We start from the raw sequence: 16,251 nt of genomic DNA, 5'->3' as shown, positions 1-16,251 counted from the left end.
ATCAGCAACAGATGGCAGTGTGTAGAAGCCAAATACATCGTCTGCAAAAGGCACTTAGCAGGTTACAGAAGAGGAAATCTCATTGAACCTTGTTGATGGAGACATGGACTTGGGATGACCTCCTCTTACCTGTTGTCCATGCCATTCTGCTTATAGAAGAGTGCTGGTAATATGCTTCTTGACTCTGGCTAGAGTTTTGTCCTTTGGGAGAAAAATCATAATTGAGTCTGTCCAGTTTGAAGCCTATGGCAACAGATGCTCACAACACTTAGCTAATCATCCAGAATTTAAGTACAAAGTTTGTTCTTTGTCATGTTGAGGTTTTCCAGATGTGCTGTTATGAACTTTTGCAGTTGATTTTCTGTCTGTGCACTTCTGGCACTGCAATCCTTTAGGCAGGCACCTAATTGATCCCAGTCACTAATATCTTAGGATGACATATCAGATGGTCAGTCGCTGTCATGTCCTGTGTCAGAGAAATTCTGATTCAGACTTGGATATAGGGATTTCACTGTCTTCCCTTTATAAAACACATCCAAGATGCTGTATCCTACAACCAGAATAAGGGTTTCATACCTTCAAAGAAACAAACAGATGTGAAACAGCTACAGGGGTGTACCTTACACACTCTTACGTGCAACCGATTGCTGATTCTTTAAGACTGCGATTGGATACAAAATACCTCTCTTTGTTCGTGAGTAAAAGTGATGTGAATTAATTTTTACAAAATAACGAGGACAAATTAGATTCAGCCTTAGACAGGTAGGGATTTTACTGTAATTGTCACAAGTTTAAGAATGGTGTGGTTTTGTAGAAAAAATGCATTTAATTTATATATGTATTATATATACAGGCAGTCCTCGCTTATCGGCAGTGTCAGTTAATGGAGTTCGGTTTTACGGTGCTTGGCTAACGACGTTGTTACCCAGATTTTCAGCAATGGTACACGATTTTCGGCGTCAATAAGCAGTTTATCAGTGTTGGTAAGTGGTTTACTGGTGATAAGCAGTTTATTGGCACTTACGATGTCGTAAACATCATTTATTACCATAATTATTGCGATTTTTGGTTATCAGCAATTTTCAGTTAGTGGCACTCGACCAGGTTCTATTCCCGGCCAAGCGCCAATAACCAAAAATCATTGATAATTGAAACATCAATATGTAACTGCCTATTTCACGCCAATCAGCATCGAGGAAAGCTGGTACCCTACTGTGTGATTGACTACTTACGACCCTTCCAGCCAATGGCTGTCGTCATATAGAGAGAGAGAGAGAGAGAGAGAGAGAGAGAGAGAGAGAGAGAGAGAGAGAGCAGGGGTGAACTGGTACAGTATACCTTAAACTAAAACACTTATAACTGCTTATTTTAATAGTTCAAACAAAAATATACTTTAAACTATGATCCTAAAACATTTAATATCTTTTCAAAGTCATCTTACATTATTTTACCCTTAAAAAATATATGGCTCACAGCTATGTGTGAAAACTAATCAAGTTACTCGAGAGAGAGAGAAACAAAAATACATTAAAAATATTTAATACACTAACGACAGTTAATACACAAAGGTTGATGAAGATTAATTCACAAAACTAGGTTGTAAGAATATGCAGTATCAATGAACATTAAACTAAAATCAATCGTGAAAAAAGAGGGGAAACACCAAAAAGCATCAGAGCTACAAGCCAATCAGCAACTAGCAAAGCTGATATCCTGCTCTGTGATTGGCTCTTCTAATCTTCCAGCCAATGGCGTGTTGTGCTACAAGCCAGTCAGCATTAAGGTAACATACTCTGCTGGGTGATTCGTTACTTCTAACCATTCCAGCCAATAACTCCCTTTCTAGCTATATCCATCTCTCACATTCTACAAGTATCCTTTGGCATAGAAAGAGAGAGATTTTGCCTAGGTGCTCCCCCTTCACTCTCAATATGTCAGTATTGTATGTCAAGATTGACAGGCCTTCACCCCTCCCCGCTAAAGTCAGAAACAGAAAAAGATCAGGGAAAACAAAATATTGAGCTAAAATCTTACCTAATTTATTATATTTTCCGTAATGAATTGATATTTTACTGTGTTTACATTAATATTAATATTCAAAAATTAGTAAATCATTTATTTATCATACAAAACAAATGAACATGCAAGTTATTAATGCATAAAAATTCTCTTATCTCAGAGAGAGAGAGAGAGAGAGAGAGAGAGAGAGAGAGAGAGAGAGAGAGAGAGAGAGAGAGAGAAATACAACTCGCACGCACACTAGTGACAATACATACCAAAGCATCAAGCTACAAGCTTTGTGAATGGCTACTTCCAACTCCTTCAACCAATAGCATGCTGTCATGGGGAGAGAGAGAGAGGGGAGCAGGGAACATCATTTTTTTTTATACCGTACACATTACAATGATAATAGATCAATACTGAGGGATTTTAGTTATGAAAATAAAGTGAATTCTTATGCTTACCGACGCTGATAAACCACTTACCAACACCGAAAATCTGGTCAACGACATTGTTAGACAAGTGACGTAAAACAGAAACAACGTTAACCGAGGCCACAGATAAGCAAGGACATATATATACAGTATACAGTAAACCCAGCGTATTCGCTGTCTCATGATTCGCGGACTCATGTGTTCACGGATTTCTCTTTGGAACATATCTACCCATTATTCGTGGAAATTCGCCCATTTGCAGTATTTTTCACTGAGAAATATTCGCTGAGTACTGTATTTTTATCAAATTCACAATTGTTCTGTGCATTAGTAGAATTATTAAAAGGACCTCATTCATCCAGTTTGAATGAGGTCCTTTTAGTATACACACACACACACACACACACACACACACACACACACACACACACACACACACACACACACACACACACACACACGCACACACACACACAGGCAGTCCCTGCTTACTGGCTGCATCAGTTAATGATGTTATAGTGTTACAGCACTTGGATAGCGACATTGTTAACCAGATTTTCTGCTCCGGTAAGTGATTTTTGGTGCCAGGAAGTGGATTATTGCTGTCGGTAAGTGGTTTATCGGGGTCAGTAAGCGGTTTATTGGTGTCAGTAAGCGGTTTATCAGTGCTGATAAATGAGCAACGATGCCGTTAAGTGGTTTTTTCTGTGCTGTTGTCAACAATTTTCGGTTATCAGCGATTTTCAGTTAGCAGCTAAAAAAAGTATATCTTAGTTTAACCAGACCACTGAGCTGATTAACAGCTCTCCTAGGGCTGGCCCGAAGGATTAGATTTATTTTACGTGACTAAGAACCAACTGGTCACCTAGCAACAGGACCTACAGCTTATTGTGGGATCTGAACCATATTATGACGAGAATTGAATTTCTATCACCAGAAATAAATTCCTCTAATTCTTCATTAGCCGGTAGGAGAGTCGAACGCTGGGCCAACAGTGTTCAGTTAGCAGCGCTCAGCCAGGATTGGAACCCCACTGTTAACCGGGAACCACCTGTGTGTGTGTGTGTGTGTGTGTGTGTGTGTGTGTGTATACATATATATATATATATATATATATATATATATATATATATATATATATATATATATATATATATATATATATATATATATATATATATATATATATAAAGAAAAACGAAAAGGGAATGCAGTGAGGCGTAGACAAGCTGGGGTGCTTGTGCATGGTTTTTTAAGGCACTGAGTATGGGCTATTCAGTGGGTGTGATTTCTGGTACTGAGTTGATTTTTATCTTTACGCCCATGTAAAAAGTTCAAGAATGGCATTAGTGTTGCAGGTTGAAGATGCTACACTTGTTGGTGTTCTCTAACAGGCATAAAGAATTCAAGAGTTGCTTGAATGTAATTGGGCATCCACTGACCCATGTCATTAGAGGAGTGAGATCTTTGGGAGCAAACCTCAACATTTAGCCAAGCAAAATTTTATGATTCCCCTGCCAGGCCTCGCACTTGTATAGTTTTCACAACTTTTGGACATAGTTTAGGAGGCCTTTAGGTTGTCCATCACTTCCAGTAGGGCAGTGTGTCTCAAGACAGGGAAGTAGACCGCTTCTTAATCCAGCAAACAAAAAGTGCTTGGAATCGTAGCTGTACATATCTGCTGCTGTCATTACTAGAGAAGGCTAATGTTTACAGCGGGAACCCAAGAGCAGGCTGGCTTCCGATTTGTGATATCATGCTGGGCTAGACCAAGATGATTTTTATGGTAATTAACTACCTCCAGTGCTGCTCCAACAAGCCCTGAAGTGAAAAGAATAGATATTCAGACAGGAAACAGAAGTTATCCAAAACAGTGGGAGCATCTGTTGGGCAGGCTTTTTGCTCACTCACTAATCAGTGGACTGGTTGATTACTGGGCTGGGCTAAGCTATGTTATGCTTAGGTAGATTGCAGCATGCCAGTTGACTGACATTAGCTAAAGACCAGCAAGGGAACTAAGGTAGAGGAAGAAATTACCTTAGGCCAGAAGACGAAAGTTGAAGAAGCAAACATGCCTGTGGTCATACTCTCAGCCTGTCTCATCTTGTAGGATCTCCTTCTGTAGAAAAACAACCACTATTCTAGAAACTTGTCCCAGAATATTTCAAAGGTGAGGTTGGATAAGTATTACTGCCTGTGACAGGTGCTACACATTAGAAATGGGTCTTGTGTGTGGTAGAGTTGGTGAGATTTTCCTGGCAAACCTATTCAAGTTCACTGTGAAATCCTCCACAATATTAAGGGATGGACAGTAAAAAATCACACCTCAGTTAAAAAAAAAATAAGTGAAGCACCACTAGCATATGAAACATTAATGCAGCATAGTAACCAGTTTTTAAGAATATAAAATATTTAAAAGGGCAAGGTTATTTGAAGTGAATACAAAGCATACAATTATGAAAACCGTAATTTTGTAATTGAAGTGAATGAGATGAAGGTAGATTAACATTGTTTTGTATAAGCACTGAAACATAATGACACCTGCCTCTTGCCGTTTAGGTGGGAAAAGGCCAGAATACAAACGAAGCATAAAAATGTACAATTGCTGAACTTCACTTTCGCAAACAGCAAAGAGCAAACTAAACCTGAATACTTTCAAAAGCCTAGAAAGTAATTGCAACTGGAACTCACCCCAGAACTGATAATTGGTAAACCAAATGTTACCTAATGAATAAGGAAACACTGAATATAATTTAATCACACCAGAAACAATCATACTCACATAAGTTTCTATGAAAAATGTTGACAGATTAGCCTTATTTCCATATTACAATAAGAATAATTCCTTACAAAAAACAGCATTCAAAAATCAAGTGTTGGTGATTTGGGGGACAGGCACTGTTGAAAGAACACTACATGTAACTGTAGAATGGATCACTAGATTAAATTGAAGAGAATATTAAAGTGAATAGGCTAAAATAGAGATGAAAATATGAAAGAAATAAAGTAAATAAAGAGCTTCTGACACACAAGAAGGCAGGGAAGTAATTGATGAGCACGTGAGGCTCCAAGTGACACATGCTGAGCTACTCCCGGTCTTCTTTTGTCAGTTAGATAAATGAGCAGTGTCAGGGATATTTGAAGCCTGTGAATGTGGCCATATATGATTGTTGTAGTTGTGATGAAGTAAACAAATATTGAGCTGTTGTGCTGGAGAGAGAGAGAGAGAGAGAGAGAGATAAAAGTGTGCTAAGAAGTTGTAATGATTCTCAAATATGCCACATGCTAATGCAGGCTACATGCACATATAACCTGGAATGCATGGTTCTATGCATAGCATTTTTATTGTATAGCATTTTCATTTCAGAATGTCAATAAGATATTAAGTAACATTTTTCACTGACAGGAACAGTTCATCGAAACAAAATGCTGAAATCCACTAAACATGATGCCCTCATTTCACTTCTTGTTAACAAACTAATCTACAGATGTTTTTTAGGGGTTGCTTAAGGTCATAACAGATATTCAGATTGTTCACAGCTCTTTGAATTTTGACATGCATTATAGATTTGAAGTCCTTGGTACAATGAAGAGTGAATAAGTACATTTAGGGTCAGTTTTAGTGTATTCATGTTGTTGAAATCAAGTGTTGAGGAAACACTAATGGGACTTTCAAATATAGTAATTATGAAAATATAGTAATCATTCAAGGCTCAAGTTTTAAGTTAAGCCTAAGCCTTTACTCTGGTATAATCAGGGTGTTAACCCTTAAATGCCTGTTGGACGTAGCAAATGTCGACTAAAATTGTCTGTTGAATGCCGAGTGGATGTAGCAAACGTCGACTACAAAAAATATCAACCTTCGGTCAACTTTGACTCGACCGAAATGGTCGAAAAATGCAATTGTAAGCTAAAACTCTTACATTCTAGTAATATTCAATCATGTACCTTCGTTTTGCAACAAATTGGAAGTCTCTAGCACAATATTTCGATTTATGGTGAATTTTTAAAAAAAACATTTTTCTTACGCCCGCGCGGTAACTCGGCCGAAAATTTCAGAAATTCTTTCATCATTTTGTCGTAATTTTTGCACTGTTCTATATTAGCCGTTACATAAAGTTTTATATGTGAAAATGTGTGCAATTTCATGTACAATACAACAGAAAATAACTCATGGTTGTAGCTTTTATCAGTTTTGAAATATTTTCATATAAATCACGATAACTGCCAAAATTTCAACCTTCGGTCAACTTTGACTCGACCGAAATGGTCAAAAAACGCAATTGTAAGCTAAAACTCTTACATTCTAGTAATATTCAATCATTTACCTTCATTTTGCAACCAATTGGAAGTCTCTAGCACAATATTTCGATTTATGGTGAATTTTTGAAAAAACTTTTTCCTTACGTCCGCCAGAAATTCTTTAAATCACGTTGTCGTAATGTTTGCACTGTTTTATATTAGTCGTTACATAAAGTTTTATATATGGAAATGTGCGCAATTTCATGTAGAATAGAACAGAAAATAACTCATGGTTGTAGCTTTTATCAGTTTTGAAATATTTTCATATAAATCACGATAACTGCCAAAATTTCAAGCTTCGTCAACTTTAACTCGACCGAAATGGTCAAAAACGCAATTATAAGCTAAAACTCTTACATTCTAGTAAAATTCAATCATGTACCTTCATTTTGCAACAAACTGGAAGTCTCTAGCACAATATTTCGATTTATGGTGAATTTCTGAAAAAAAAAAAAAACTTTCCTTACGTCTGTGCGCGGTAACTTGGCCGAACATCTCAGAAATTCTTTCATCATGTTGTAATGTTTGCATCGTTTTACATTAGTCGTTACATAAACTTTTATATATGAAAATGTGTGCAATTTCATGAAGAATACAACAGAAATTAGCTCATGGTTGTAGCTTTTATCAGTTTTGAAATATTTTCACATAAATCACGATAACTGCCAAAATTTCAACCTTTAGTCAACTTTAACTCGACCGAAATGGTAAAAAAACGCAATTGTAAGCTAAAACTTACATTCTAGTAATATTCAATCGTTTAACTTCATTTTGCAATAAATTGGAAGTCTCTAGCACAATATTTCGATTTATGGTGAATTTTTTAAAAAACATTTTCCTTACGTCTGCGCTGTGACTCGGCCGAACATCTCAGAAATTGTTTTGTCTCGTCGTAATATTTGCACCGTTTTATATTAGTCGTTACATAAAGTTTTATATATGAAAATGTGTGCAATTTCATTTACAATACAACAAAAAATAACTCATGGTTGTGGTTTTTATCAGTTATGAAATATTTCCATATAAATCACAATAAATAGAAAAAATTCGACTTTCGGTCAACTTTAACTCGACCGAAATGGTCGAAAACTGCAATTGTAAGCTAAAACACTTACAGTCTAGTAATATTCAATCAATTAGCTTCATTTTTCAACAAACGGGAAGTCTCTAGCACAATATTTCGATTTATGGTGAATTTTTGAAAAAAAACAAATTTTTTTACGTCCGCGTGTTACGAATTCATGCATCATTTTGTGATAATATTTTCTCTGTGTTGCTTTGATCATTTTAAAATTTGTTATATACCAAAATCATCGCAATTTAGTGTACAATACAACTAAAAAAAATTAACTCGTTAGCTTTAACCGTTTTGCTTACAGTGCGATTTGTATACAATTATATACGAGTTTTTTTTTTTGCTGTCATATATTCCAATATTTATATATGATAATGATATTTTTTTTCATTTCGGATGGTTGCATACTAAACTTCAGGCAATGACAAAAAAAATGAGCCAAAAATGAACTCTTAATCTTGAAAACTAAGCGTGCTGTGATTTTTTGAAAAAAATCTTTTTTTCCGCTTCGGCGCTAACTCACCGAACGCCGCCGGCATACGGGAGACGTTTTTGTAAGTAGGGCTTCGGCATTAAAGGGTTAACCAGATATTTGTGGTGAATTATTGTATAGTCATGGGTATCAACAAGTTATTTTTTGCTTAAACTTCAAGGATATTGTAAAAAGACTTGACAGAAGGTTGTGAGAGACAAATTGCCGCAGTATTTTTATTATTTTAATTTCTTCTATGTGTGTGTGTGCATTTTGTCAAGGGAGAAATATTGCTTCATTGTTTTCAGTGACCAAGCTGTTTTTATGCTCTTTTATGGAACATTTGGTGTCATCTTTGGTCACAAACACATGACAGAGTACTGTACTTTACTTTAACTTTGCAACATGTCTTTTCATTGTTGATACCTTTAATGACATGTTAGTCACCTGTTTCAAGACTACATTCATACGTCCCCTAATAGAGTACTGTTGACATGTGTTGGAAAAGATATTATTTTTCAGCTTTACAGTTTTTGTACTTGATTGTCTAGGTTTTGCAAATGCTTTTTCTTATTTTGTTCCTTTATTGCAGGAAGAAGGTGTATATACAGTTCATCAAGGTGCAGTTTCTACTTTAGTTCCACACAACTCAGGGTCTTTACTTCTCACCTCTTGTACAGCTATACATGAAACATCCTTGTGGAGTATTTCAGATCTCTTTGATTTAAAGTAAGTATTTGAGGCTAATTATGCCTTTTCATGCTGGTTTGTATGTACAGTATACTAAAAAATACATTCTTTTATGTTCTGTGGTTATCTTATGTAATTTTCTTTTATTTAAAGGAATATGTACTAGCATTAGGAAATCCCCTCAGAACTGAGGGTAATTAGTCTGTGTATTCGTAAGGTATGCAATGGTATGTTAAAAACAAAGTGTGAAGCTCATCTCACTTTTTGTGTGAATATTATATATGTAAAATTAATAAAAGATAGGAACAGCTAATGCAGGTGCACAAAGTTTCTGGCACCTTTGATTCTGGTCTTACCAGATTATGTACTGACTTTTACAGATGATCAGAGGTCATGTAATGTTATAGGATTTCAACAGTACACTTGTGACTTAGTGAATGAAGAATGATGCATTCTTTTTGAACAAAGAAATAAACTTTTTAGCATTACAGGAAAGTCATATTATCTGGGATGTGAGCACTAGGAAAAGAAGGCTTGAAAAAACTTATGCACTTAATTTTGAAATGTTCTGAGATGGTCCTTCAGTATATTGAGTGTCAGATTCTAGGGCTTCTTTCACATTAACTACATCAGATTAATTACTTCAACAGCTACCTGTACTTCCAGCATATTATAAGTACATTATTAAATAGTAATTTTGAATACAGCAATTGCTTTCTATTGCAGATTTTGAATAGATTTTTCACCCCATCCTCCCCTTCAGGTGGATAGACTTTGCTGAATGAGTCTGAAGCTTTAACTATTCTAGATGTAACTTTTGAGAAACATCTAATGAAAGTTTCAGCAAATTCCACAAGATACATTTATAACGGTGATAAAATCAATGCAACCTGTTTTTGTTCATTTGTCCTTCCTTTACTAGAATACTGATCTTCTGTTTTGATGTCTGCTTCTGCCAGAGATTTATCTCTTTTTAGATAGAGTGGTTTGTGGTGGTAGAGTTTTGTTTCCTAATATTAGCAGTTATCATTTGGACCATCGACAGATAGTCTCTTGTTTGTCATAATTTTCATAATAGAGATCTTTCACATTCACAATTGATCCCTGATCTTCTTTTCCTGCCGAGAGCAACCAGATTTGCTGAACAGCAGCACCAATATGCAGTAAATGTGCCTCACTGTAAAACTTCTCAGTTCTAGAGGTCTTTATTCCTCACACTGTTGGAATGTGGAACAGCCTCCCAGAGGATGTTGTGCAGTTGAAACTTCAAAAGTTCAAGCAAAGATGCAGTGCATTGATACTCTAATACAGTTCAACTTGTATTTTGATATTCTACCTCTATTTTTATTAATTTATTTTGTTAATTTATCTTTTTCTAATAATTGATCTCCTCTTTTTGTATTTCCCAATACCTTCTGTTACTTCTTTCGAATGAACACCATATTCTTTGGAATGAACACCATATTCTTTGGAAGCTTGAATTTCAAGTCAGTGGCCCCTGTGGGCTTGTTCCAGAAGAATATGGTTGATCTTCTAAATAATAGTAATAATAATTGTGACTCTGTTTTAATTTAAAATGGCCACATTTTTTCGTCATAAACCCACTCACAATAAGCCCGAGTCTCAGTTCAGGTGGAAAGGATTCAGCTGTTAAAAACACCCTGATTGAAACCTTAAAGATCTGCATGAAAGCTCCTGGGTTGATCTTAAGAAGCTGTATTGTAACAGATACTTGATGTATAATTTTGTATTTTGCATTCTCTTGAATTGTTGAATAGAGGAAGAAATTTTAAGATGCAGTGTAGGGATCAGGGATTCCCTTTTACTTGTAAAAGAAAAAAAAAGTGATGGCAGTGGATTTATGAGCAATGAAAGTTCAGAGGATGTAGGAGAATTTGGTCTGTGAAGCCTTGCAGAATGATACTGTTTATAAAGATGCAATGTGTGAGAGAGAAATTTTCCTTTGGGGATGGACCTCCCTCCCCATTTATTATTTACAGTTTTGTTACTAATCTTAGCAATGATTATGGTTTTTGTTTCACAAGCTCAGAAAAATAGAAACGATTTCAGACACATCAGGCAGTGATACAGGTTTGGGAGTTTTCCTTAGAGTACCCCTGGGATCAACTTTTGTACCATATAACTACACTTAATTCCATTAAGAATGAAATAGGGGTAATGAAACCTTGGGAAGTCTTTGTTGTAGTGTGTGTGTGTGTGTGTGTGTGTGTGTCATGATGTAAATAGAGAAGGTAGTCAAGATGGTAAAGATTAGTTTAACCACTGTGTTGCACCCCCTGAGAAAAACCTTGTACAATCGCCTCAAGAAAACTTTAAATACAGCCCCATTTAATGGTGTTATATGCTTTGTTTGGACTTTTTTTTTTTTTTTGTGATGTCCAGCAGAAGCAAACTGAGGTCTCCTCATTCTTTCATTCGTTTTACATTGCCATGTGTGTAGGAGTAACTGGGGTCTTCTCATCTAGAATGGAAATGTTTGATAAGCAGCCAGAGGAGTTGGACATATATTTATTTGCTCCTTCCCCCGTCCTCATAATTTGCTTATACAATGTTTTGCACTCCTGAATTCTTAATGATTAAACACGCCTATCAAATCCATATCAGTTGTGATGATAAGCAGGAAGTCTATGACAGTCACTGCCAAAAAGATGAGCATCTCGAAAAGTATGGTTTCCTTGTGCCAGCATGCCAAAAGGACTGACTTGGCAACAGCACTCCAACATTAAAAGGCTCTGGAATACCAAAAAACGACAACTAAAAAGGCAGACAACCTTATCAGAAGTATTGTTAAGAAACAGTCATTAATTCCAGCCAAGACTTTGAAGGCAGAAAATCCCATCTTACTTGGAAATGTTTTGAAAGAACTGGTCAGCATTGCTTGCAAATAGACCTTGGTAGCCCCTCTCACATTGTAGCAAAGAAGCCTCTCTTTACAGAAGAAATGGCTGCCTTAGACTTCCCCCTCCTCCATAATGTAACAATCTCTGTCTTTTTCACAACTGATAGGGATTCCTCAGGCATGTTTAATCATTAAGCTCAGAGGAGTACAAAAATAGCATAACAAATTAAGAGGAAGGGGCAGGTGCAAATGACAGCCATCCAGTTCCTCTTACTGCTTATCTAACTCTGTTGGTCTAGATGAGAAGACCACCTTGGTGATGTCAGATGTACAGTAAAATGAGGAAACACAGTTCACTTCCACTAATAATCACTAGAAAAAAAAACAATTTGAGTGTATATTTTAATGTTCAGTAGGGCTGTGTTTGAAGTTTTTTTTTTTTTCAGTGACTTTTAATGTTGTTTATCACCATCACATGCCTGCCATGAAAACTGCATTGACATAAGGATGAAGTTTAATATTAGAAAAGTTGAAAGAGTTGTGGTTTTGTGGACAGGCATTGACTTCAGTGAGGCTATTTTTACGCCGGGTGAGTCAAGTTGAGTAATGACACGCCTTGACTCCCCTTTGTTGCCCAGCACACTTTACATTATTTTAAATGCATTTTTGCAAAAACCTTTCACACCAGGCGAGTCGAGTCAAAGCGATTCATGGCGAGTCAGAGTTAAAGCGAGTGACGGGAAGGGCTAAACCTATTTTTTCATGAGTTATACCAGGTCAGCAGTGCTGTGATCATCATGCAGACCGAGCTCTTGATATGTTTAACTCAAGAAAGGCCTTCTCTGTGCGATCCTTTGATTGTAACCACTGCGATCATGATGTAGAAGAAAGTTATGGCTGAAACGAAATGAAAACACCTAATAATTCTACACTTTCTACCAATCTGGAAGCAACAGACAATGTATGTTATGAAGAAGCTACAAATAATGTTGATACTTTTGAGGTTCTTGGTACTGTCACACCAGCTCTTGCCATGTAAAAGAAGTCTGAAGTTACCAGAAATGTTGCAAACAACACTAGAAATGAAATGGATTTGTGCTTCCTAGATTATTTGAAAAAGATGAGAGAACAAACCCACTCTACAGATGACAATGATCCAGAGTGCCTATTTCTGCTAAGTTGAAAGAGTTGTGGTTTTGTGGACAGGCATTGACGTCAGTGAGTCTACGTTTACACGGGACGAGTCGAGTTTAGTAATGATACGCCTTGATGAAACAACTGTTGTCTGTTGATAACATTGACATCAAACCTGCAATACATGATGCTTTTCGGAGGAAATTCTTTTAACCCACCCACTATGGCTGTTGGACAGAGCAAGCCCATTCAAATGTAGCATCGCCATATGTCTCTAATGAGAGTGCAAATTACTCAGAATATTCTGATCTCTAAATTGTCCATTCTTTCCTCAACTCCAACTGCACGCGAGGAATTAGTGTTTATTTTCCGTATGGAAGATGCAGTCTAAGTTCCACCAGCTTTTTGGAATTTTTTTGATTACCCTAAAGTAATCATGGGATTTTCTGGATGATTAACCAAGTCTGAGGATAGATGACTAAAGTTCCTAAAACCAGGATTTGTGATGTTTAGTTCATGCACCCAGATTCAAGTTCTCATTCATTTGTGGCGCCAAATCCATAACAAAACAGATAGTTTGGTAAGAGAATATACATCCTTACTCCAGAAAATCAGAATGGGTACTGAGTGCTGGTAGACAATTTGACTCTGATGGACTCATTCATTGTGAACCGGAATGATTCAATTTGACTTGCGTCAGTGAATCAACTTGACTCGTTCTGTGGAAGCATAACCTTAGTTCGTATAGGCCCATAATATAACTTGTCAGAACCAGAACCAGAATGAGAATAGCTCTGGTTTCTTGATATGCTTTCTCAGTCATAGTACAAAGTCGTCTTTTTTGATGGCAGGATCCTAAGACTAATAGGGCAAGTGTCTATTGGGTCCTAGCAGTCAGCAGGAATGTCATATATACAGGAGATGGAATTACAGATAAATCATCAGTAGCTGAAAGCAGTATTTTATAATCTGACAGCCTTTGTTTATCATGTCAGACACAAGGTACAGTTACTAGAATGAAGACCAACAATAATTCTAAGGTGGTGTATCTTGGGATCCAAAGGGGCACAAGGTGTAAAACCCTGTATCACTTGAACAGAGACCAACACAGCTGAGATTGTCGCGACATTTGGTCCAGGAGAAAATTAATTAGCAGAGAGCCTTAGCAGGAAGGTATTAAGTTCTTACTTCTGAGTGGCTGCTTATCTAGACATATGCAGAGCCTTGTAATAGCACTGGAGCTCCCCGTTGATATATCTGTTCACAGTCAACATTTATCAACAGCTTCTACTATTTTCCTCTGAACTCTCATATCAAGTTGCTTGGTAAATAGATGCTTTACTGTATGTTCCGACGGGACTACAAACCTACACTTTCATAGATGGAGAGTGCTCAGAACAAAGCACACTGTGGCTGTCCGCAGACTTAAAAAACAAAGCCTACCAGTAGGCCTCTAAGTCACCTGTGATCTGAGCGGGGTTAGCTTTCCCATTTTGTTCTCAGCTGTCTTGGAATGCGGTTATCACTGACGTTTGGTTCGCATTAGTTGAGATTTGCTCTTGTGTTTGTGCCCTTTGTTTGCTTTCGCCACAGCACCTTGCCTTTTCAGTGCCTTAACTTCCTCCAGTAGCCCTTTGCAGTGTACAGGCAGTCCCCAGTTATTGGCGGGTTCGGTTATTGGCAATCTGTTTTTTTGGTGCTTGTCTACTGACAAAAATCGGAAAATTTCGGCACCGGTATGTGCTGATTTCTGCTTATCGGCACCAATAACTGTGTATTGGCGCCGATACATACCTAACAGAGTTGCCGATAACCAAAAACTGGCAATTTTCAGCGCTTATCAGTGGCGATAAGCCCCAAAAAACGCAGATTTTCGGTTATCAGCGTTTTTCGCTCATCATCACAACATCGGAACAGAACCCCCGGCAATAACCGGGGACTGACTGTATAGTTGTTTTTGTGTTGAGGGGAGGCATTTCAGTCCTTTTTTCTTTGTGTGACCCAGCCCCATGTGTGACTTCTGTGTAACATAGTGCATTATATATTGTCCGTGTGTGTTTCGTCACCCCCTTTTATGTGTTTCTGATGGCTGCAATGGAGGTTTTGAAGAACAATTTCCGTTATTGTGTGGGCAAAGGCAAACCCTGTAGTAATTTATGTCTCTGATTGCATTAGACCCAGATTCTGTGTGTTTTTTGTGTCACAGACAAAGAGTTGACAAGAGAGGCCAAGTGTGATAAATATGGGGGTAGCTAACCCCAATGGTCTCTCTGTGGTCAGGTGAGGGGCATCAATGGCACTTCCACAGACATCTGGGGCATGACACCCACCCATATTCATGTGGAATCGGGGCTACGTCTGTGCAATGCCCCCCCCCCCCCTCATGTTCGTGATATTGCTTGTCATGATGGTTTTTGTTGCTGACTTCAGATGGTACTGATTATGATTTTTGTTAGTTTGGTGCAAAGGTAAATGACTACACTTTGGAACTGGTTTTATTTCATGGTATATGTAAGATTTTTATGAGTCCATTCCAGCTCAGCAAACTTGGCCTTTTTATAACTTAACTGTCATTTTTTAAAATACCTTAATACAAAAGTGCTAACAGCAGTTCACTTTTGCCTTGACACCTTGAAACTTGGACGAGCAGTCACAAACTCTTGAGTAATCAGGACCAGCCCTTCACTATTCCTTTATTTTACCATTTCAGAAATGAAGAGAAACTTTTACTTTGCCCTGTCAGAGCTGTTAACATTTTTTTATGTAGGACCAAAGACTTAGGAAAAGGTGCAGCTAGACTGTTCCTCTCCGTAGGACATTCCAAAAGATGTGTGCATGAACACAATTTCTTCTTGGCTCAGGAAAGTTTTCTTGGGGGCATGCAGGAATGTGACAGATCACAAAGCAAAGTGGAGGTTCCATTGTACAACATCAGAGCTCCATTATTTTTTTCTTTTTTTTTAGCATAGTTTTGACATCAGCTCAGATTTAATGGTAGGCACACTTGCAAATCTACCTAACAAGCTTTATCTTATGGATTTAAAGCAGAAATGACATGTGTTGTACATTAGGACTATTGATAGCATTGGTACAGTTAGTTCTTGCTTCATTGCTTGTCTTTTTATTTTTTATTCGTGACATCCTTAGGCCATAAGCCTGACTAATTACCATGTCCAGTTCTTTCCAAGATCTCACAAATTATGAATGTTTCATCTTTATGTCTTTATTCAGGTATAAATATGTTCCTCTCAGAGCATTGGGTTGCTAATCTCGCCCCCAAGAG

At 37.3% G+C, this 16,251-nt stretch overlaps 1 protein-coding gene across 4 annotated transcripts in view; it reads left to right on the top strand.

Moving 5' to 3' along the window:
- mahj (LisH and WD40 domain-containing protein mahjong) overlaps positions 1-16,251 on the top strand; it is a 205,111-nt gene that overhangs the window by 156,746 nt on the left and 32,114 nt on the right. For all 4 annotated transcript variants that reach the window (XM_067082944.1, XM_067082943.1, XM_067082941.1 and 1 more), the window contains one exon: positions 8,877-9,013. In XM_067082944.1, coding sequence (XP_066939045.1) covers positions 8,877-9,013 — 137 coding nt within the window. The remainder of the gene's footprint in view (positions 1-8,876; positions 9,014-16,251) is intronic.

This window comes from Macrobrachium rosenbergii, chromosome 40 (genome assembly GCF_040412425.1).
Source record: "Macrobrachium rosenbergii isolate ZJJX-2024 chromosome 40, ASM4041242v1, whole genome shotgun sequence".
Classification (NCBI taxonomy): domain Eukaryota; kingdom Metazoa; phylum Arthropoda; class Malacostraca; order Decapoda; family Palaemonidae; genus Macrobrachium; species Macrobrachium rosenbergii.
Note: the sequence above shows the minus strand (reverse complement) of the source record. Positions and strands in the feature narration are given on the sequence as shown.